We start from the raw sequence: 23,904 nt of genomic DNA, 5'->3' as shown, positions 1-23,904 counted from the left end.
GACTAGCATATATGATGTATACTTTATTAGGAGAATGTCTTGGTTTCATGGACATTGATGTGAGGACACTAGTGCATATATATGGGTGTTTATTATAAGATTAAGTACACTAAACTGACCCCCTACAGAATTCCTAATGGTTATTATTTAATATCGAATTGGAATTCCTATGTTGCAATAGTGCAGATTGATTCTTAGACTTGAGACATCATGGTAGTCGTATATTTGACTAGTTACGTTTTGATGCTTTTTGGATTCTAATGGAGTCATTGACAAACTATCACTAGGCGTGGCTTTATCACATATGAAGGCTTGTGAATGTCGAAATAACATTCATCACTTATCGTCGAGATGAGAGGATGTCCTATGTATTCCGATGATTTCATGACTAAGGAAATCCTTAGCCAATGTGAGATGGAAATCAAAAGGTGTTTTGATTTTACCTATCAAGTCATAAATCTGGAATGGATATATAGTTATTGAATGATTAGGGTTTCATCATAAAACCATACCCTAAATTCAATTGGGACATAGATCGATGAAAGGATTTTACTGCATAGTAATTGCAATTGAAAAGGTCCGTGTTTTTTCATCGTTGGCTAGGTATTCAAGGCATGTTGCTAGACGTTAACCATGATATGTAGGGTTTTAGAATTAATTTGATTAATTCTAAAACTATTAATTAAAAGAGTTTAATTAAGAAGCCCATGAGATGTGTTAATTAAAAAGCCCATGAGTTTAATTAATCTAATAAGTTAGGTCTTGATATAGCCCAATAGAATTGACCCTACATCTAGTTTAATGGTGGACCTAAGGGGTCACACACTTAGATCGAGCTCATTCTACTATTAAAAAGGGAAAGAGTCGGCCCAATGTGATTAAGGGTCAGGCCTAAAGTGTTTAGGGTTTTTCCAAGGCACGATTAGGGTTCTTGAACTCTATTTATATGCCTCGTAAGAAGCTGGAAAAGGGATAAGAAAATTCGTATTCTCTCAAAAGGCGCTTAGGGTTGTTAGCACTTCTCGAGGTGTTCGTGGAAGGGTCGATCGTGTGAACCAACTTAGAGGAGATCGCGCTTGCAACTCTACGGATTGAAATGGGGCAGAATCGAAGCCTACACAGTCAAGGGTTTCTAACATGATTGTGGCTGGGAGTTCTTACACCTAACAACCAACATTTCTTCCACATTTATATAGCCAGCTGCTCGTAATCGAAGTTCGTCAAGGTCGGCAGGAGGCTTCCGAGCCAAAGAGTTAGCAAAGGACCTGGGCTTAAGCCCTGCCATGATGGCGTGCAGGGAGACAGCCGAGTTGAGGTCCCTGGTTTGAATGGCCTCCTAGTTAAACCGATTCATGAAAGCTTAGAGTGACTCATTCTATCCTTGCTTCAGGTTGATCAGGTTGGCTGAGGTTTTATAATGAGCTCGACCGGTGGAAAAGTCGGTGAGGAAACGGGTCGCCAGTTCGGAAAAGTCATGAATGGAGCTTGGCTCAAGGGTAGAGAACCAAAGCAAGGCAGAATTCTTCAAAGTGCTAGGAAAAGCACGACACATGATCGGGTTGGTTCCCCTACTGAATATCATCAACAAATTGAATATTGTTAAGTGCTTCTAGGGGTCGGTGGTTCCAACATATAGCTTCAATGTACCAGGAAGGCAGAATCCCTTTGGCAGGGATACGAGCATGATGAACTCCAAGAAAGGGTGGCTCGAAGTGTATAAGGATGCTGACGGTGGAGGAGCAAGGGTGTGGGTGGCTTGTAGCTATTGATGATGGCTGACCTCTACGTCATCGTCAATCCACTCATTGTACTGGTCACACTGTTAGTTGCAGGTTAACTCGACAACTTGGTGCTGGAGCTGTTGAATGGTTCGGATGAGGGCCTCCATAGTTGCTGGATTCTATGGTTGATGGTTGCTGGTGGTGTTTGGGTTTTCCTGCTTAAGAGCCATGTTGTTGTGGCTTCTAATTTTGACCATGGATGGTTTATAGAAGAAGCTATAGAGGCTCAACTTGTAGGGTAGATAAGTTTTATCGAGCCCCACGGTAGGCGTCGATGTTCCTTCTGGCCCAACGAGATTGATCCAAATGGTTGCAATAGTAGCTGAGAGTCCCGATCTAACAATCTGCGCAGTAAGGATGGCTGGCACCTGCAAGCACTCTGACGCTCAAGTCAATAGGGATTCAGAATGTCAGAATATGAGTAAGATTTGGAAAGAACATACCTTGGCCTGTGATCAATTTGGTTTATATAGAGATGAAGGTACATTGCTTGTTGCCGGCCGTTATGGAAAGATAGAGGGCCTAGATGCACGGTATCAATAGGGATCATTCCCGAGGATCTCGAATTTTGATGAGAATCATGAACTGATGAAGATCAATGTGAGTAGTCCGACGTTGATAAAATCTGTTACTGGCACAAAAATCTCAGCTCAAATGAAAATATTATCTGAGCTCATGAACCAAGATCCAGCCTGGTGATTGGGCTAGGTGCCAAGTGGTGGGCCTACTATCTAGGCACGACCCAACAGTCAATATGATCCAACAACATTAAGGTCATTTTCTTCTTTTGACATGTAATTAAATTTATTTTTTTTTATTGAAAAATAATGTCAAAAGGAAATTATAGAATCAGACTCAAATCGTATGAATCTCAAGACATTGAAAAAAAAAAAAAATTATCATTTGATAGGTACCATTACACTGCACTTAATAAAGAGACTATTTTCAGAATTTATGATTTTCTTTTTCTGAATAACATTCACAACTCAAATTCATTCCCTTTGGGTCACCAGAATAATTTTAGCTTTACTACCAAAACTGAAAAAAAAGCAGGTCTGGCAACGGTGCCAACATACATGAAATCTATAAAATTGCACAAAGTAATTAAAAGCGCATCAAAATTTGACGCAGAGCGAGTCAAGAAGACGAGGGCGTGGCCCGTGGAAGCTTGTGCGCTTTGTTTATTATACAAGGTAAGAGGACATCAGGTTCCAACTGATTTTCATGTGGGATGGCATTGACGCCACAAAACGAAGCACATCTGGCTTTGAGTTGCTGCTGCTGCTCTTCTGTTTCTTCTTCTTATTATGAAGCTCCTCCTCCACAAACTTTGAAATGTTGGGAAGCACAACCTCCCTGCAGTGCAAATGTAGCAATGGAACCTTAGATAGCACACTTCCTTTTTGAACATCCAAACCTTCTGGCCTCCGCAACTTGTAGGGTTTCCCTGTAATTGGCTCGATATCAACTCTAGGCATTTGTTTCCATCTACGATGCACAAACCATCCATACTTGTAGTCGCCCACAATTGGTGTTCCCAGAGCTTCAGCACAGTGTACCCGCAGCTGCAAGACGTAGGCAAAATTTACTTTTGTTAGGTTAGGTATGCCCTCAAAATCCCTACACAGGAATGAGGCGTTTTCCAACACTGATGGGCTCCAGATGCACGTGAGTGCCCGGGGCTACCCCAAAATTCCATCATTGAGAAACAAATGAGTATATCATGACTGTCTGACTTCATTTGCTTAAGACACACACGATAAACTAATTTCAGGCTACCTGATGTTTCCGGCTTGTGTGTGGACGCAATTCAATCCATGAGCACCCATTTATCGTTGGACCAAGCACCCTGTATTCAGTTACAGCCTCTTGGTAAGCTTCTAAACCAGAGCAATTAGCCATTATAACCCTCTCAGTTTTCCCATCATCTAGAAGTACCTGCAATCAGCAAAAAGATACCCATTTTCATTGCTAACTATTTCACATCAACCAAATGCGAGAGAGAGAGGGAGAGAGAGAGAGAGAGCCTTTGAGAGAGGGGCACAAATGAAGCCTTCGTTTTCCTTGGGAGACCCTATGACTAATGCCCAATACTTCTGATATGTTGCCTCACAAGCATCATTCCAAGCCTAATATTGAATTGTCATTTTCGCATGTCACAGAAAAGAAAAGAGATTAGCTGAAATAATCTTTGAACCTATTTAACTAAATTGACAGAGGAGAAAAATAAATAAACTGAATTGAGTTCGTGATGTTTGAAAAGGAATATGGACTGCTCAGGCTGAGGAATAAGTACCTTAGATGAGGATTTTGTACTTTTTACGTGGCTGAACAACCAATGAAGATAAGAAATGCTTTCTTTTGTTCTTCCCATCAAAAGGACGCCACTGCCTTCTCTGTCAAGACGATGCACCTAATAAATAGTCCAATGAGAAAAGAAAAAAACTAATCCAAATTTTTTATGTAATAAAAGCATAAGCCATAGCATTCTCACTAACAGCATCTTTTTATTTATTTCTTTTTTTTTTTAAGTATGACAAACTGATATTATTGTCTAAATAGTCCCTTTTTAAAAATAAAAAAAATTCTAAGCAGTTCTTTATGAACTTCTTGTACTATGATTTGCAATTTTGTAGGGAAATTAAAAGTCAATATTCCGGAACACCTAAAGAAGAAAGATGAGAATGATTAGATAGACCATACAAGAAAGGATAAGGTTACTGTTGATGAAGGAAGGAGCCAAAGATGCTTAACAATGGTGAAATTATGATTTTGATGAGAACCCAAAGAAAATTCACTGAAAACTGAATTCAAATTCCCACGTCAATCCGATTACAAGAAGAACTGGGCGTTCGAGAGGGCCCTTAACTCTCCCAAGACTCAATACAAGAACGATGTCTATCTCCCCAGCTTCCCCCCCCCCCCCCCCCCCATATTCTTCCCCTGCTCCTTCCCAACAGAAATCTGTTACACGCACTTAACAACCCAGCGACTTCCCTTCTCTACCCTTACGCATATGGCTGGTTATTATGCTAGCCATGCAATTTACCCCCTTGCCCCTTCTTTGGTAAGTCAAGTAAACCGGGGGCCCCTTGGACCTTCTTTTGGTCAGTCAAGTAAACTGGGGACCTATCATTACTCTCCCCCCCAAACTTTCACCTTGTCCTCAAGGTGGAAAAATGGAAATTGCTGCTGGATCAAGTGGTAAGGTTCCCAAGTAGCTTCCAATGGGGGTAGCCCCTTCCATTGTATGAGCACTTCGAACCCCTGTAAGTTCTTTCCAGACCCTAGTTGAACTCCCAGCACTGCCTTCGGTTCCACCAGCATCTCAAGGTCTTCAGTAAGCTGTCGAGGAAGCTCCACATTAGCCTCCAATGCCCCTCTTGCCCCCCATAGCTGTGATACGTGAAATACCGGATGGATTGGACAATGAGATGGAAGTATCAGCTTATAAGCTATCGGACCTACTTCCTTCTCAATTTGAAATGGACCATAATAGCCGGCAGCCAACAATTTTTGTCGATAGGCCTTAACTTCTAATAAACCCAGTCTCCCTCCTTGTACTTCACCTCCCTTCTTTTCAGATCTGCCCTCTTCTTCATCAAAGCTTGTGCTCTTGTTAGTTGGGTCTTCAATTCCTCAAGGATTAAGTCTCTCTCAACCAGCTGTTGTTCCATCATTGAAACAGGGGTGGTTCCCTTCTCAAACCTCAATAAGGGTGGTGGTTCTTGCCCACACTTTGCTTGAAATGGAGTCACCTTGGTAGCAATGTGGTAGGAGGTGTTATACCATAATTCAGCCCAAGGTAGCCATATGTACCATGTCTTCGGTTTTGAGGAAGTAAAACAACGAAGGTAGATTTCTAAAGTTCGGTTAAGTACCTCAGTTTGCCCATTCGTTTGAGGGTGATAGGCTGTGCTTCTGTTGAGTTTGGTACCTTGTAGTCGAAACATCTCCTCCCAAAATTTGCTCATGAAACTTTTGTCTCTATCCGATACTATGGACGTTGGAATTCCATGAAGGCTCACCACTTCCTTAATAAAAATTCCAGCCACCTCCCCAGCTATAAACGGGCGTTTAAGTCCAATGAAATGCCCGTACTTACTAAGTCTGTCCACTGCCACCAAAATGGAATCCATCTTGCCCGACTTCGATAACCCCTCAATGAAGTCCATAGCAATGTCATCCCAAATTTGGGTTGGGATTGAGAGAGGCTGCAAGAGTCCCCCTAGTGCTAAAGCCATATATTTATTTTGTTGGCAAACTGAGCAATCACTTACGTACTTGTGTATATCCTTCTTTATTCCCTGCCAACAAACATTTGCAACTATCCTCTTGTAGGTTTTTAAGAATCCTGAGTGTCTCCCTATGCTCCCATCATGCCCCTCATGAAGTAACAATGGATGAGAGTGGAGCCCTTGGGTAAGTACAACCTGCCCTTGTAAAGGAGAAAACTATCCACTAGCTGGAAGTTAGGGTGTGAAGTAGAATCAGTTTGCAGCTCCCGAATAAGTTTTTGCAGTCTTGCATCAGACTTCAATTTATTGGGTAACTTATCCATTTGGACCACTTTAGGCACTGTTAAGGCCATTATTTTTGCTGGGTGGCAGATCCTAGACAACCCATCAGCAGCTTTGTTTTCCAAGCCCGGCTGATATTGTATCTCAAATTGAAACCCCAACAATTTCACCATCCATTTCAAGTACTCCGGACTCATCACCCGCTATTCCATTAAGTATTTGAGACTCCTTTGATTTGTTCGTACCACAAACTTCCGGCCTAACAAATAATGTCTCCATTTTTGCACAACAAACACTATGGCCATTAATTCCCTCTCATAAACATATTTTTTTCTCCCTAACTGATTGAAAGCACGACTGAAATAAGCAATAGGCCTTTGCTCTTGCATTAATACAGCCCCCATACCTTATCCCGATGCATCAGCCTCAATAACAAAGGGCTTCCCAAAGTCCAGTAAGGCTAAAACGGGTAGGGATACCATTTTAGCCTTAAGTTGTTAGAAGGCCTACTCAGCTGCCTCGTCCCAAAAGAAGTTATTCTTCCTCAACCTCTCTGTTAGCGGCCTTGCTAACCTGCCATAATCCCTCACAAAGCGTCTATAATACCCCGTAAGGCCAAGGAACTCCCTCAATTCCTTAACCGATGTAGGAGTAAGCCACTCTAGCATGGCTTGTATCTTACTTCGATCAGCTGAAACCCTGAGATGAGATATAATGTGGCCTAAATATTCGATTTCCAACTGTCCAAACACGCATTTATTCCTATTGGCAAAGAGCTGGTTGTCCGCTAGTACCTTTGACACAACGTAGATGTTGTGCGTGCTATTCAAAATCCCTGCTATACACCAATATGTCATCAAAGAACACCAACACAAAACGTTGTAAATAATCTCTAAAAACATCATTCATCAAAGATTGGAAGGTGGCTGGCGCATTTGTCAGCCCGAATGGCATTACTAGGAACTCGTAATGCCCCTCATGAGTCCAGAAAACTGTCTTGGGAACATCTTCCGACTTAACTCTAATCTGATGGTAATCAGATTTTAAATCGAGCTTGGAGAAGACCCTGGCACCATGCAACTCATCAAGTAACTCCTCTATCACAGGTATAGGAAATTTATCCGATATAATAACCTTGTTCAAGGCCCTATAGTCCACACAAAAACGCCACCTTCCATCCTTCTTTTTAACCGACAAAATCGGACTTGAGAATGGGCTGGAATTAGGCTGAATAATTCCAACCGCCAGCTTCTCAATTTCATTTTTTTGCAAATAAGAGTATCGGTAGGGCCTTACATTAACTGGTGTGGTTCCAGGGACTAGATCGATGATGTGATCCTTCCTCTTGCAAGGTGGCAACCCCTCTAGTGTAGAAAAAACCCTCTTAAACTCAGCCAACACCCCCCCCCCCCCCCAAACACCTCCGGAACTTCCTCTTGAGCTTCTTTGATCTCTGTCGCCATGGTTCCCAACTCTAACAGCATTCCTTCTCCATTTTCCCTAAAGGCCTTCACCATCGCCTTCAAGGACACCAAGGTCTTACTCAAGCAAGGGTCCCCTTGCAAGGTTACTGTTATGCCTCCTACTTGAAATTTCATTATGAGGGCCTTCCAATCCACATTCATTTTTCCAACAGCCGCTAGCCACTTCATTCCTAAAATTACATCCGAGCTTCCCAAGTCCAGAAGTAAAAAATCCTCTATGATTTGCAGATTTTGGAGATTAAGCTTCACTCCCCTGCAAATTCCAGCACCTTGCACTACTATTCCAGTCCCCATAACTACCCCATAACCTACTGTCTCCTCCCTTGGTAAAGCCAAATGCCACACCAGCTCGATTGCTATGAAGTTATGAGTTGCCCCTCCATCTATAAGCACCACCACCAGCTGCCCCTCGATGTCCCCCTTGAGCTTCATAGTTTATGGTGTAGTCAATCCAACCACAAAATTCATGGAGAGCTTAATTACCTTCCCATCTTGCCCCAACTCTCCTACTAACTCTTCCAACTTTTCTTCCCCTTCCTCCTCCTCTACCTCTTCATCATATATCATCATTACTTGCAGCTCTTTGTTTCTGCACTTGTGGCCTATAGTATACTTCTCATCACATCAAAAACATAGGCCCTTATCTCTTTTTGCCTTTCACTCCGCCTCACTAAGCCGCTTGAAGGGTGGGTTACCCCTCTCCCATTGGTCTGTGGTCGATTTGGGTTAGGAGGACTGATCGTTGTCAGTTTTGGGGGCTGTTGTGAGGGTGGCAGAATTCCCCCTCGCTGGTAAGTTGAGATTGGGTTTGGCCCGGTCGATCCCTTGTTTGAACCTACTCCAACCGCCCCTCCCCGAACCACTTGATTCCACTCCTCTATCCGTTGGACTAAGTCCATCATCTGCTCCAAACCCCTTGGCCTCAACACCCTCAACTTAGCCTTGATTTCAAGTTTTAACCCATTTATGAAATGCCCTTCCAACATGGCTTCCGACAAGTTTTCAAGGCGGGATGCCAATGTCTCGAAGCATTGGCGGTACCCCATGACAATTCCCTTATGCCGGAGGGCTAAAAACCTCTCCTCAACAGAGCCTTCTTGGGTGGGTCGGAAGCGACTTCTCAACAAAAACTTGAAGTCCTCCTAGCCCCTCACCCTTCACCGCTTTTCCTACCATTGGAACCACGACAGAGCAGCTCCCTCCAAACACAAAGCAGCTACATCTATCTTCTCCTCATCAGTCATCCCAGTCACCACAAAATAACGTTCGGCTCTAAATATCCAACCGTCCGGATCGTCGCCTTCGAAGAGAGGCATCTCCAATCGTCACCCTCTGATTTTTGGCCGCCAACTCCCATCGGCACCACCTATCTCGGCGCGCCGCACTCCCACATCCAGGGTCGCCTCGGAATCCTGAATGAATTCCGTGGGCTAGCCTCCCATCTTCTCCTTGTTTTTCCGCTCCTGTTCCTGCTCTTCCCACTTTGTTCTCATCCATGCGAACTGCTCCAGCAAGTTCACGACATTCTTGTCCACCAATTGCATCTCACCCCTCATGGCCTCAACTCCCAGTTGCGTGCCTTCCATCCTCCCTTCTAATTCTCCTACTCGGTCCGTCAAGTTCACCATTAGGATCGGTGATGCTCTGATACCAAATTGATGAGAACCCAAAGAAAATTCACTGAAAACTAAATTCAAATTCTCACGTCAATTCGATTACAAGAAGAATTAGGCGTTCGAAAGGCCCTTAACTCTCCCAAGACTCAATACAAGAATGATGTCTATCTCCCCAACTTCTGCCCCCCCCCCCCTACATATTCTTCCCCCGCTCCTTCCCAACAGAAATCTGTTACACGCACTTACTGGGTTGTTACACAATCCAAAGCAGAGGGAATGAGGATGGAACGACTAGAAACCAAGACGAACAATTTGGTAATTGGTGTCAAGCAGCTCCAAGTGGAGGCAAGTTACTATCGAGCGAAGTATGCGGCCAATTTGGATCAAGTCATTAGCAAGCTTCGAGAGGAAATTGTTGGATTCCGCCAGCAAATCAGCCAACAGTTGAATGTTCCCTTGAGCATGTTAGCTCGGCAATCTAATGTCTACCTTCCGACGAATTTCACTCCCAAGGCTTCATCAGCATCAATTCTAACGATGCCAAGATCTAGGCTAAGGCCTAACGATCCTATGGAAGCAGGGGAGAGGTCGGAGGCAGAGGAGGGAGATGTAGTAAGAAGAGTTGGAGGAAACCCTTCCACATTCCCAGCACTGCAGATGGCTATTCCGGCGTTTGAAAGTGCTGGAAATATGCTAAAATCAAGGGAGATTTGTCCTTGATCCTAGAATATTCTAGGATCTGAGTTTTATGTAAATAATATGTAAATATAGTAAGTCAAGGATGTAGTTTAGGATGCTGTCAATATTTAGATTATTTCTTTCCTTTTTTGTTTATAATCCTCTCCTTAAAAGAGGATGTTGTTCTTGCTCATTTTAATCAATTAAGACAAATTGTCTTTGATTATTTCTAAGATGGTATCAGAGTTGGTTTACATCCTAGCCATCCATTCCGTGTGAGGCTATTCGCGCAACCGTCTACGCCTCCTCTATTGGCCTCTCGATTGGTCGCCGACGCCCTGATTCGGCAATTCCCAGTCATCGCCAAGCCTGAATCTACTGGTCGCAGCCACCCAAGATCGACCTAAGGTCATCTTCTCTGTTGCGTCCTCCATCGTCAACCGCCAGGTCTCGTTCCACCGCTTGCGAGTGCAAGCTTCCAAGTGCAAGCTCTTCATTCCGAACGGTGACACCCACTCCAATTGGGTCGGTTGTGTTCGCTTCAGCCACTGCTGATTGCTCGCGACCTTGACCAGCTTCCGTCACTGTTGCTGCACAGTGCAGCGCAGTTGCACATCACAGCCACTGCAATTGCAGCCACTGGAAAGCACTGCCACAACTGTTTACTGTGGCCGCCGCGTTGTGCAGAAGAGTCGGGACCGCCTTCTGCTTGCTGGCACATTCCATCGACAGCAACCAATTTTGCAGCCATCTTGGTAACCTTACTTGCTTCCTTTCCTTCTTGTTTTTTTCCCTCTTCCAGCGTGTAAGTTATGTCGGAAGTCACTTCCGAAACATCCTTAAATCCTGTCGCTACTATCCAAACAAAATATCAAGCAACCCAGCCAAACCATTCAAGTACCCATTCTATCCAAATCACCACCATTCGTTTAATGGTGATAATTTTCTTCACTGGTCTCAATCTGTCCAGATGTATATCCGCGGGCAAGGAAAAATTGGCTACATTACTGGCAACAAGAAGGAACCTGCAGTGGATGACCCAGCACACTTTGTTTGGGATGCTGAAAACTCTATGGTCATGACATGGCTAGTTAATTCCATGGATGAAAATATCAGTTCTAATTATATGTGTTATCCTACTGCAAAGGAGTTGTGGGATAATGTAAATCAGATGTACTCTGACCTAGGTAACCAATCTCAGGTTTTTGAGTTAACTCTGAAGTTGGGAGAGATTCGGCAAGGAGACGATTCTGTTACTAAATACTTCCATTCCTTGAAGAGACTGTGGCAAGATCTTGACCTCTTCAACACTTATGAGTAAAAATCTATTGAAGATTGCAACCACCACAAGAAAATGGTTGAAGATGGTCGTATTTACAAATTTCTTGCTGGCCTTAATATTGAGTTCGATGAGGTGCGAGGGAGGATTATTGGCCGATTCCCCCTACCTCCCATTAGTGAAGTATTTGTTGAGGTTAGAAGAGAAGAAAGCTGAAGGAGTGTCATGCTCAGCAAAAAAACTGTTGGTGAGTCAATTGAAAATTCTGCTTTGTTTACTAATACAGCTGCCTACAAGGCTACACATTACCAGCATAGAAGCAATGAGCGGCCTCGGGTTTGGTGTGACCATTGCAACAAGCCACACCATACTCGTGAGACTTGCTAGAAAATTCATGGCAAACCTGCCAATTGGAAGATCAACAAGTAAGGAGACAAGAGCAGTAACCGTAGGGTCCCTACTGCGAATGAGGTTGACACAGGTCCCTTCAACAAAGAGCAGATTGATCAACTCTTGAAACTGTTACAATCCAATTCCTCATCTGGTATTCCTAGTGTTTCCTTGGCACACACAGGTAGAAAACCTAAAGCTCTTTCTTGTCTACATTCCTCTCCATGGGTTATTGATTCCGGAGCCTCTGATCATATAACTAGTTCTCCTTATTTATTTAATACCTATTCTCCTAGCTCGGGAAATGAAAAAATCAAAATTGCCGATGGTAGTTTTTCATCTATTGCAGGAAAAGGTCTTATTCAACTAACTGAAAAAATTAATCTCCATTCTGTTCTTCATGTTCCTAACTTGGCCTGCAATCTTTTGTCTGTTAGTAAACTTTGCAAAGACTCTAACTGTCGTGTTACTTTCTTTGAATCCTATTGTGAATTTCAGGACCAAAACTTGGGGACGATGATTGGGCGTGCTAGGATGATTAAAGGTCTTTATTACTTTGATGAAAAGTCTTCTGGTAATAAAAAAGCTCTGGGCTTTAGTAGTACTAGTTCAATTCCTGTTCAAGACACAATTATGTTATGGCATGACTAGGACATCCTAGTTTTACCTATATGAAACATTTATTTCCTGAATTATTTGAAAGAATGGATTGTTCTTCTTTTCAATGTGAAAGTTGCATTTTGGCAAAAAATCACCGTTCTACATATTTACCAAAACCCTACCAAGCATCCAAACCTTTTTATATAATTCATAGTGATGTTTGGGGCCATCTAAAATTTCTACTCTATCTGGAAAAAAATGGTATGTTACCTTTATCGATGATCATACTCGTTTGTGTTGGGTTTATTTGATACACAAAAAATCTGAAGTGGAAACTTTATTCAAAAACTTTTACACTATGATTGAAAACCAATTTCAAACCAAAATTGGTATTTTACACTCTGACAATGGCACCGAGTATTTCAATGAGCACTTAGGGGATTTTTTGAAAACCAAAGGTATTCACCACCAAACTACTTGTCGGTATACTCCTCAACAAAATGGTATTGCTGAATGTAAAAATCAATATTTACTCCAAGTAGCACGTGCCATCATGTTTTCTATGCATGTTCCAAAATATTTATGGGGCGAATCTGTTTTAACGGCGTCCTATTTGATAAATAGGATGCTTACTAAAGTATTAAAGTACCAAACACCCCTTGAGTGCCTCAAAGACATTTTTCCCAACACACGATTACATTCGGACCTTCCCATCAAAGTTTTTGGATGTACTGTGTATGTTCATATACCTACTCTATTTCGCTCAAAACTTGATCCTAGAGCTGTCAAATGTATTTTCTTGGGTTATACCTCTCATAAAAAAGGCTATAAGTGTTATGATCCTCTCACAAAAAAGACTCACGTGAGTATGGATGTCTCATTTATTGAAAACAAACCCTATTTTACCAAAAATTCCCTCCATGGGGAGAACCATGAAGTTGAAGACAATTTTTAGGATGTTTCTGTCCCCCTTCCAAATGCAATTTGTCCTACTCAGGAACCACATGTTTCTGATAATGGTCACCTAGGAGATTCTGGTTCTTTGATGCCAAGTAAAGGGGTTTCTCAGGCAATGGGAGAATTACTACAAACTGGTCATAATGATCTAAATTCTGAGCTTCAAGTTTATACCAGTGACGCAGCGTGTAGCGCGAGTGTGAAAAAAACACACCAAAATAAACCCTTGAAAGAACAAACTTCAATGGCCGAAGCTTGACTTTCAAGAAGATGCAAAAACAAGATTGTTTTGCTAAAAAAACCCAAATAGGTTGCTGAAATTTAATTGATTAAAACTTAATTACAAACTCTAGATCCTAGGCATATTTATAATATTTGGCTAATCCAAATCCATCTAATATTTGTAAACAAAATCCAACTAGAATTCTAATATAAATAAATCATAAATAAAAGTCAACTAGAATCCTAATAAAAATAAAACCTTAATCAAACATGAAGTAGAATCCTAAATCAAGTAGAAACATGAAATAGAATCCTAAATCAAGTAGAAATATAAAGTAGAAGCCTAAATCAAGTAGAATTCTAAAACTTAAGAAGTATTAAAATAACATTATGGCACTACTATTTTGGTGATACTGTGTTAGGCCACAGATACTGCAAACATAGCAAACATACCAAAGGCGTAACAAGAATCAAGGGAATATGGGTGACACCGCGAGAGGAGTAACGGCCAGCATGTGCACCAGGGGTAGGATAGGCACTTGGCTGGTTTGTGTAACAAACCAGCATGTGCATGGGCTGGAGGGATAACAACCTATAAAAAGGAGGTTAGAAGAGAGAGAAGGTGTGAAGAATTTAGAGTTTCTGGCAGGAGAGTACTGGGCCTCTCGAATGCCTAGTTTTGTTACTTATTTCCATTGTTTTCCTTGTAATTGAGAGTTGCATTATAGCAGAAACATCACCTAATTCTCTGGAAAATCCTACCTATTGTGTTGAATCTCATCATACTGTTCCGGCTTGGTTGGGTCGGCCTTGGGCCGAGTCTTGATTGGTAACCGCATCATTCACCTTCACTTGAGAAAAAATTCGACCTCGAATTTTGATCCTGTTTGGACAAATCCACATCCGATAAGTACGAAGAGAGATTAGCCACTTTGAATGTTTAATACCCATATGATTAGGCAAATTCACAACATAAGCATTGTCATTGGTCTTCTTTGGAATCTTGTAAGGACCATACTTATTTGGCTTGAACTTGTTCTGCTTTCCTGCTGGAATCCGTTCCTTCTTCAAGAATATCATGACTTCATCTCCAACCTCAAATACCTTGTGCTTCCTATGCTTGTCAGTTGTCACCCTGTACTTCTTATTTGTGCAACTTTTGTTTGACATTTTCTTGAACTGCTTGAACTTTTCTGCTAAGGGAACATAAGCAAAGACATTCCTTTCCCTCTTAGCCCTATCTTTGTTGGCATGGGTTCAACCATCACCATGTTTGTTGCCCTCCGCCTCCATTGTATTATTACTGTTAGATTGAGGACGTTGAACCTTCCATCTTGAGCGCTTCTCTAATCTGGTAGATCTTATTGCCTTCGATTCAACCATGCCAGAGCTTGAATAAACTGTAGAAGGATTTGCTACCATGACCTCCATCTCCTTTACAGTCGCAAGTTGATCAGAAGAAACACCACCATCATTGGGTTGCGAAGCAATGCTTGAGCCATCGGGACTGAAAAATACCCCAGTATGAGTCAATAACCTTGGAGTTTCTGTCATGTTAGCAGTATAAATCAGACCTGAATTTGCAAACGTTGAGGTTGCTGGGACAACATAATCTTCGAAATCAAGCTCCACTTTAGAAGCTTTGGTTTGATTCTTTTCCACTATGGGTAACAAAGTATAACGCACACCTTCTTTCTCAAGCTAATACGTGTTCTTCCTACCTGAGTGTTTAGCATCCACATCAAATTGCCAAGGCCTCCCAAATAAAATATGGCAAGCATCCATATCAACAATATCACAATAGACTTCATCAGAGTACTTACCAATAGAGAAAGGCACCCTGCAATGTTCATCCACATGTATGCCACCAACTTCTTTGATCCATCCAATCATGTAAGGGTTTGGATGTTTTTCAGGAGTTAACTGCATCTTTGCCACCACGTCTCTTCCTATGATGTTCTTCTGACTTCCACTATCAATAATCAACTCAAAGATTTTTCCTTTCACCGTACACCTCGTGCGAAAAAGCTTATGCCGTTGAGTAGTATCTTCATTTTTTTGAGATAGCATTAACTTCCTCACTACACAGGTATATTGCCCATGTCCATAATCTTCTTCGTCCTCCTCCCCATCAGGCCCGCAATATACTTCCTCTTCAACAACATCTTCCTCTTCCTTTTCTACAATGTTAACTGTTTTCCTCCTTGGACAATCACTAGATCGATGCCCAACCTCATTGCACTTGAAACATTTTAAAAGAATAAGCTTTGCATAAGGATTAGGGGATTTTGGAATATTAGAAGTAGTACCTCGAATGTTTCCCCCCGTTGTAACCTTATTAGGGTTGACTATATGAGGTGGATTGGAGGGTTGCACTCCTTGAACCGACTTGCCTTTATCAAAAGCTGGTTGTTTATTTTCATTCCCACTATACCGACGATAGTTGTCATTACGAGATCTCTCACTCAACATTAACTCAGCCTTTAAAGCTAAGTTCCTTGCTTCTTGCACACTCAGAACCATCTGAACCCCAATTTTATCATGAATAGCAGGCTTCAATCCATTCAAGTAACGAGCTGCTTGTTGATTGTCACTTTCTGACAATTGGTTTCTCTCCGCCAATCGCAGAAACTCAGAGGTATATTCATTCACACTCTTCATTCCCTGTGCACATCTTTGATAAGCTTCAAACATATATTGTTCATAGTCAATGGGCAAAAACCTACCTCTTAACAGCTGCTTCATTCATCTCCATGTCTGAACTGGCTGTCGGCTTTCCCTCAATCTCGTTTCTCTTAATCGCTCCCACCAAACAGATGCACCGCCCTTCAACCTGTAAGCTACTAACTTTACTTATCGTTCATCTGGGATCTCCATGTATTCGAAAAAACGGTCAACCTCAGTGATCCAATCTAGGAACCCCTCAATATCAAGATCTCCACTAAAGGTAGGAATATCAACTTTTAGTTTATACTCATCGTTGCCCCAGTGGTTGTGCTGATGCGCATTCCTCCTAACCCCTATACCACCAGGGTTAGCTATTGCTCGACCAAAATCATCCTCTTCATCGCTATCTTCAATCACTGGTCTTCTAGGATTAACAAGGACATGATTAATAGGTGGTCTTCCCGCTCCAGCTTGATTCACCCCATTATTCAGGTTCCTGTCATCATCAACTCGTAGTAAGGTGCCCAATTGGTTGCTATGTTGCTCCAATCGCTGCTGGATAGTACGAGTTACTTCCCGCTATTCTTCAATTGCTCTCCAAACTGCGGACAACCCCTGATCACCGTCACGAGGCTGGTTGCTACCATTACCTTCAAGATTGGCCATCTGATTGGTTGATTAACCGCTCTGATACCACCTGACGCAGCGTGTAGCGCAAGTGTGAAGAAAACAAACCAAAATATACCCTTGAAAGAACAAACTTCAATGGCCGAATCTTGACTTTCAAGAAAATACAAAAACAATACTGTTTTGCTAAGAAAACCCAAATAGGTTGCTGAAATTTGATTGATTAAAACTTGATTACAAACTCTAGATCTTAGGCATATTTATAGCATTTGGCTAATCCAAATCCATCTAATATTTGTAAACAAAATCCAACTAGAATTCTAATATAAATAAATCCTAAATAAAAGTCAACTAGAATCCTAATAAAAATAAAACCCTAATCAAACATAAAGTAGAATCCTAAATCAAGTAGAAACATAAAATAGAAACCTAAATCAAGTAGAAATATAAAGTAGAATTCTAAATTAAATTTAATTCTAAAACTTAAGAAGTATTAAAATAACATTATGGCACTACTATTTTGGTGATACTGTTCCAGTTTGGTTGGGTCAGCCTTGGGCCGAGTCTTGATTGGTGACCGCATCAACCAGGAAGAGATTTCATCAAAAGAACAAAGACTTGAATATCAATTCTGCACAAAACCAATCTGAAAACCTGATAAATGGCATTGTAAGTTCAAGAACTCCCACTTCAACTTCTAGTCCACCTCCCTCTACTTAACCTAATAGTTCCAAAATTGATTCTTCAACTATTTCCAATCATTTACCTACTATTTCTGATCTTGATATTCCTATAGCAATTAGAAAAGGTGTCAGAAGTTGCACTAAATATCCTATTGCTAAATACCTCTCCTACCACAAATTATCTAAGAATCAAAAGGCTTTCACATCCAGGATTTCACACTTGTTTGTGCCAAGGAATATACAGGAAGCTTTGGATGATCCAAACTGGAAATTAGCAGTTATAGAGGAGATGAATGCTCTAAGGAGAAGTGGTACTTGGGAGATAATTAACTTGCCCAGAGACAAAAAAATAGTAGAGTGTAAATGAGTGTTTACAATAAAATATAAGACTGATGGGAGTGTTGACAGGTATAAAACCAGACTGGTGGCTAAAGGCTTCACCCAGACTTATGAGATTGATTATCAGGAGACCTTTGCTCCTGTGGCAAAAATAAACTCTATCAGAGTCCTGTTGTCTCTTGCAGTAAATTCAGATTGGCCTCTACACCAACTTGATGTCAAAAATGCGTTTCTTAACGGTGATCTTGAAGAAGAGGTCTTTATGAGTTTACCTCCTGGATTCGAAAATAAACTTGAGAGTAACAAAGTATGTAGACTGAAGAAATCCTTATATGGTCTCAAACAGTCTCCAAGAGCATGGTTCGAATGCTTTGGAAAGGCAGTTACCAGTTATGGCTTCCTTCAAAATCAGGCAGATCACACTATATTTTATAAACACTCAAAGGACAGTAAAGTTGCAATTTTGATTGTTTATATTGATGACATTATTTTAACTGGTAATAATGAGACAGAGTTAGCAGTCCTCAAGCAGAAACTTGCAAATGAGCTCCAAATCAAAGACCTGGGAATCCTAAAATACTTCCTTGGAATGGAGTTTGCAAGATCCAAAGAAGGCATCTTTGTCAATCAGAGAAAATATGTTCTTGACCTTCTTGGAGAAACAGGATTACTCGGCTGCAAGGTGTCAGAAACTCCCATTGAGCCTAATGTGAAACTATAGGCTGTCAAAGCTGAAGAAGTAAAGGATAGGGAACAATATCAGAGACTTGTGGGCAGATTAATCTACTTATCTCATACACGACCCGACATTGCTTTTGCAGTGAGTGTGATGAGTCAATTTATGCACTCACCAGGGCCAGAGCATTTTGAAGCAGTCTACAGAATCCTAAGCTATCTGAAAGGGACTCCTGGAAGAGGCTTACTATTCAAGAAACATGGCCACCTACAAGTTGAGATCTACACTGATACAGATTGGGTAGGAAGAGTTAATGATAGGAGATCTACTTTAGGCTACTATTCGTTTGTTGGGGGAAACCTTGTCACCTGGCGAAGCAAAAAACAAAATGTGGTGGCTAGAAGTAGTGCAGAAGCAGAATTTAGAGCTGTTGCTCATGGAATCTGTGAGGGGATGTGGATCAAAAGGATACTTGAAGAGCTGAAATTTCCTCAATCAAAACCTATAAAAGTCTATTGTGACAACAAGGCTGCCATCTCTATTGCTCATAATTCGGTGTTGCATGATCGTACGAAACATGTAGAAGTGGACAAACATTTCATCAAGGAGAAGCTCGATGCTGGAATAATATGCATGCCATATCTTCCAACAACTAAACAAATTGTTGATGTTCTAACTAAGGGTCTTCACAAGAAGCAATTTGATAAACTTATTGGCAAGCTAGCTATGGAAGACATCTACAAGCCAGCTTGAGGGGGAGTGCTGGAAATATGCTAAAATCAAGGGAGATTTGTCCTTGATCCTAGAATATTCTAGGATCTGAGTTTTATGTAAATAATATGTAAATATAGTAAGTCAAGGATGTAGTTTAGGATGCTGTCAATATTTAGATTATTTCTTTCCTTTTTTGTTTATAATCCTCTTCTTAAAAGAGGATGATGTTCTTGCTCATTTTAATCAATTAAGACAAATTGTCTTTGATTATTTCTAAGAGAAAGAGATAGGCCTAAATGGTGGATCAGGAGGTGCGAGCAGTGCTCTACCAATACCGAGTGGCTGAAAAGAAGAAAGTGAACATGGTTGCAACTTATTTGGATGATGTTGCAAACGCTTGATTCCAAAATTGGAGTCAAGGAAGGGTGTATTGGAGCTGGCTAGAGTTTGTAGGCGACTTGTGTACCAAAATCGATGTTATTAACGGAGCTTCTAAGGCTGCTAATCAAGTAGTGCAAAAAGCTCATGAAGTAGCAGTGGAAGAGGAAGATAGTGCTCATGCAGCTGATGAGAAGTATGAGGCTGATGAGGTAAAGCTAAGGGTGATGAAGCTTGGGATGCTGTCACATGAACTAAAAGAAGCTCTTTGGATGCCTAAAGGTGCTCCTCCCCCGTGGCTCATCAACATGCAGAGATATGGTCCACCCCCTTCTTATTCGCATTTGAAAATCCCTAGGCTAAATGCCCCTATTTCCCCTAGAGCTAGTCGTGGTTATCATCCTGGAGGTTGGGGCAAACCTTCTACTAATGAATTTGGCCGTCCGCTCGATGGTGATGTTTTTGGGGTTCTGCAACAAGATCAATGATGCGAACCCTACAAAGGAAGATGAGACCCAACACTCAAAATGGTTCATTTGCCAAGGATCGTTTTAAAACATATTGTAATAAGCTAAAGAACTTTTAATAGTTCATTTACCAGAATATTAACCCATGTCAGCTAAATGCTAGAACAATTACAATCAAATATTAACCCATACTATGTCATCGTGCATAAATCCAAATCACGAAATCTTGAGCATCACCCTTAAATTACCAGAATAATTTTTGCCTCAATATCAACCAACAAAGTGAAATTCGCATCCACTAGTTAAACTATGTTTATATCAACATTATTAGCCTTTCCAATTTATAGCAATTATCCAAACCAACTAGCTTACCAATTTAGGACCTTCATCATACTCGTAAGACAACGCAGCAGCTGCCAATGCATCCATGCTGTTATGAACTGGCAGGTTTCCCTAAACAACATGATTGTGTTGATGATGAGAAGGTAAAAGAATAAGTATAGGATGAGCAAACACATGAAAGAGGTGAACCGACGGATGCAAACCTTTACTGGCAGTTTGGGTGGCTTATTGAGTACAAGAATAGCAGAGTCCTGAAAATTTAAGTACTATGATGAACAAAAGAACAAAGCACATATAAACAACAGACAGTTGTATGACTTCACCAAGCTAGTAATAGTGCACCGTGAACATGCACAAATAGTCTACTGTTCTTTCACATCTAATTGTTCATGAAACAGGGAAAATCATAAGACACTGATATATTACAACCTGGTAATTTGATAAGTGAAATCAACTATAAATTTATAGTAATGAACTGGGGGTCTTTATCTTATTTATAGTATTTTTTTTGGCTAATCCTTTACCAGGTTGTAATATATAGTTGATTTACATGTGCAAGAGGTGTTAAAGAAAACAATCATCCTTGAACCATAGACTTGCCTTGTATTTGACAAGCCTCTGCAAGTACTCTATCTCATCTGCATTTGGACATAGTGTTCCACTTGGTATGGTGTCAAATCTCTTTGAAATTCTAGATTCTGCAACGGATACAGGTACATATACTCTTGCCCCCACCTCCATGATCTCATTGTGCTTAATCTGTAAATTGGCTGTAGAGCTGTTGGATAATCAAATCCATATAAAATAAAAGAGTAAAGGGAAAAAGAAAAGATGAAGTATAAACGGATGATAGTACACAGCAAGTAATAACAGCTATCCTCCAAAAATCTGCAGCTCAGACTGACATAAGATTACAACGAGCAGCAGGCTCAATAAGCAAGTGCCATTACCTTTCTCATGGGTCTTGTTTGTCCTCTACTCTGAATGGGCGACCCAGTGGAGCCATTGCCTTCCACTTGAACCTACACGAAGATGAAAAACAGAATCACAAAACTTCTATACACTCCAATTACAAGAAAAACATTTAGTACTGTGATCTGCATTATTTAGCTGTCAAAATCTCAGGGACATGGCAAGTACACCACTCTCAAATACTGAAGCAGGACTAGGTGGTCATTTTCAACTTTTATACCAAGTCTAATGGTCGTTAAAGGTCCAGACTTGTTGAAAAGTAAATTAAATTTATATGAACGAAATTATAAAAGATATTGAAATGAAATAGATGTCATCTGCCATCAACAAAATTTTGATTTTATATAAATAATCATGTCGAACAATAAAAGAATTACGCTTGTAACTGCACGCACAAGGCCCTTGTTGAAATGGGATTGAATGACAGAGCCGGGGATTTCGTCGAAGTAATACTTGACCCAACTAATGGCAGTGACACGAGAGGGCACCCCAGTTGAAGCAGTAGAAGACGAGTCCTTCCCAGGCAAGGCGTGAGCAGGGAATGGAGGCAAAGACATGACTTGCCTAGGCTTCGGGCCTTCCTTGGGAGGCCCCAGACGGGCTATGTTGTTGGAAACTCGTAGGACAGGCTCAACACACACAGGTGGTGGCGGTGAAACTCTTGAGTACGGCCTCATGTCAAACCAACATGGCCTGATTTGTCGATGTCGACGCATACCATATGCTAGACCTTTTATCAAACACTTGGGGTGCATTACCCGGATACAGATCTCGAGCTCTTGGTTTTCAACTACCGGATAGAGGAGCTAGATTCAGTATACCTGGGTGTGGCCGCTGTCGGCCAAGGTTCAATCGTTCGTCGTTCCAAAACACGCAACCTTGAATTCGATGCTACAAATTTCGGTTTCGCAAACCAGAAGGGAAGGTGGCTTACACTTAGATGATCCAATTGTCATATAAGTTAATATCCAGTACATCTCTGCGGGCCAACACTTCCCGATGAATCGTGATAATGTTGTGCTTCTTGGCACCCTGACACTTGCTGATTTTCACAAATCTTCTCTATTCTCCTTTCCGAATATTTTTACACAATTTCTCTGCTCCTCTGCTTTACTTTACTAGAACTAGAACTAGTATCTGGAAGGGCTTGAAACTTCTAGTAGGTACTTCGTAACTTCTACTCTTCTAGTAGGGCTTGTATCAGCTTCACTTCAGCTTCTCCTGAGTTCTCACTTCCAAGAGCTAAAATTACATTGGGTTTGCTTGTGGTAGTTTAAAAGTTATAATTTTTAATTTTTAATTTCAAAAAAATGAGTATATAGTATTTGTTTTAATTTGTATAATTCTACCTTATAGTTTCTATTAATTTTTAGAATGGGTAAAAACTGGCTTTTTCAAATCTGGGATATCTCAGCTTCTACAACTTATGATTAAACAGTTACATTTTTGTGACAATTTTACCCTTATTTTTAACAAAGAATTACTCTTTTGTCCACGCAATCAATGATCTCTCTTCTCCACTGTCATCTCTATTTTCAGATTTCTTCTTCTCTCTCGCCATCTCCCTTTCTTTCTATACACTAATTAATTTTTTTATAACACTTGAAACTTATACATATACACTAATTAATTTTTAAATTATCATTCTATAACTATTAAGGGTATTATGGACAATTATACAAAAATAAGTTATTTTACAACTTATTGTATCAAACACCACAACTATTTAACTACAACTTCTGAGAATCGGTAACAAATAAGTTCACAACTTATTCTAAGTTTTAAAAGCTATAATCTAATAAGTTAGAAGCTATAATTTCTTTAATTAAACTGCAACAAACGGGGCCATTGTATCCTAATAAAATTATTAGTTATTATATCTTATTTTTACTATTATAATTATTAAATTTTAATTCTTATTCAGTTATTTTTTCTTAAATAAATTTTGTACAAACCACTCTTTACTTTTTTTTCAAGAAAATAGCACGCACCACCTCTCTTCAGTTTTATAAATATCAATTTCTTACCCCTTAATATTTATAAACACCCATTCAATTTTCCTAAATTTCTAAAATCTCGTTCCCTAATGTCTTTGTAAAAGTAAAATAAATAAATAAATAAAAATTATAGTTGGTTGTTGATAGTGTCGCTGGTGACTATTGCCAACCATCAGTGGGTTTTAAATTTGAACCAAAAATATAAGTCCAATTTCCAACCTAGATTGAGGTTTGAAAAACCCAAATTCAAGGTTGGGTTAGTCTAAACTTGGGTAGATACTTTGAACTCAAATCAAATCTAGGTTCATCCTAGATTGACACGAAAGAATAAAAGAAAGGGCTGAAATGAGAGATGTTGTATCCTACTCATTGAGACAATTCCTCTAAAAAAGTTTTCGGAGAGAGTCTTCAAGTAGGGAGACGATCAATCTCGAGAGAAGACCTTCTCTCAAAAGATGTCTTCAAGGCTAGCCCCTCGATAGGCTATTCTACATGCATTACCCAGTCGAGTTGTC

At 40.6% G+C, this 23,904-nt stretch overlaps 1 protein-coding gene across 2 annotated transcripts; it reads right to left on the bottom strand.

Annotated features, from left to right (window-relative positions):
• Positions 1-2,687: 2,687 nt before the first annotated feature.
• On the bottom strand, positions 2,688-22,623 carry LOC127786935 (RNA pseudouridine synthase 3, mitochondrial). Of its 2 annotated transcripts, none has more exons than XM_052314725.1 (9): positions 21,770-22,623; positions 21,371-21,442; positions 21,021-21,179; positions 20,624-20,671; positions 20,451-20,531; positions 4,078-4,194; positions 3,809-3,910; positions 3,561-3,719; positions 2,688-3,346 (listed from the first exon to the last, which is right to left on the bottom strand). In XM_052314725.1, the coding sequence occupies exons 1-9, from the start codon at positions 22,145-22,147 to the stop codon at positions 2,966-2,968; spliced, it is 1,497 nt and encodes a 498-aa protein (XP_052170685.1). In that variant the 5' UTR covers positions 22,148-22,623; the 3' UTR covers positions 2,688-2,965. The 2 variants fall into 2 exon arrangements, with proteins under 2 accessions (XP_052170685.1, XP_052170694.1); XM_052314734.1 differs by having other exon boundaries at positions 21,788-22,623.
• Between the last annotated feature and the right edge of the window lie 1,281 nt (positions 22,624-23,904).

Source organism: Diospyros lotus, chromosome 1 (assembly GCF_014633365.1).
Source record: "Diospyros lotus cultivar Yz01 chromosome 1, ASM1463336v1, whole genome shotgun sequence".
In the NCBI taxonomy this organism is placed as follows: Eukaryota; Viridiplantae; Streptophyta; class Magnoliopsida; order Ericales; family Ebenaceae; genus Diospyros; species Diospyros lotus.
This window is presented reverse-complemented; position numbering and strand designations above follow the sequence as displayed.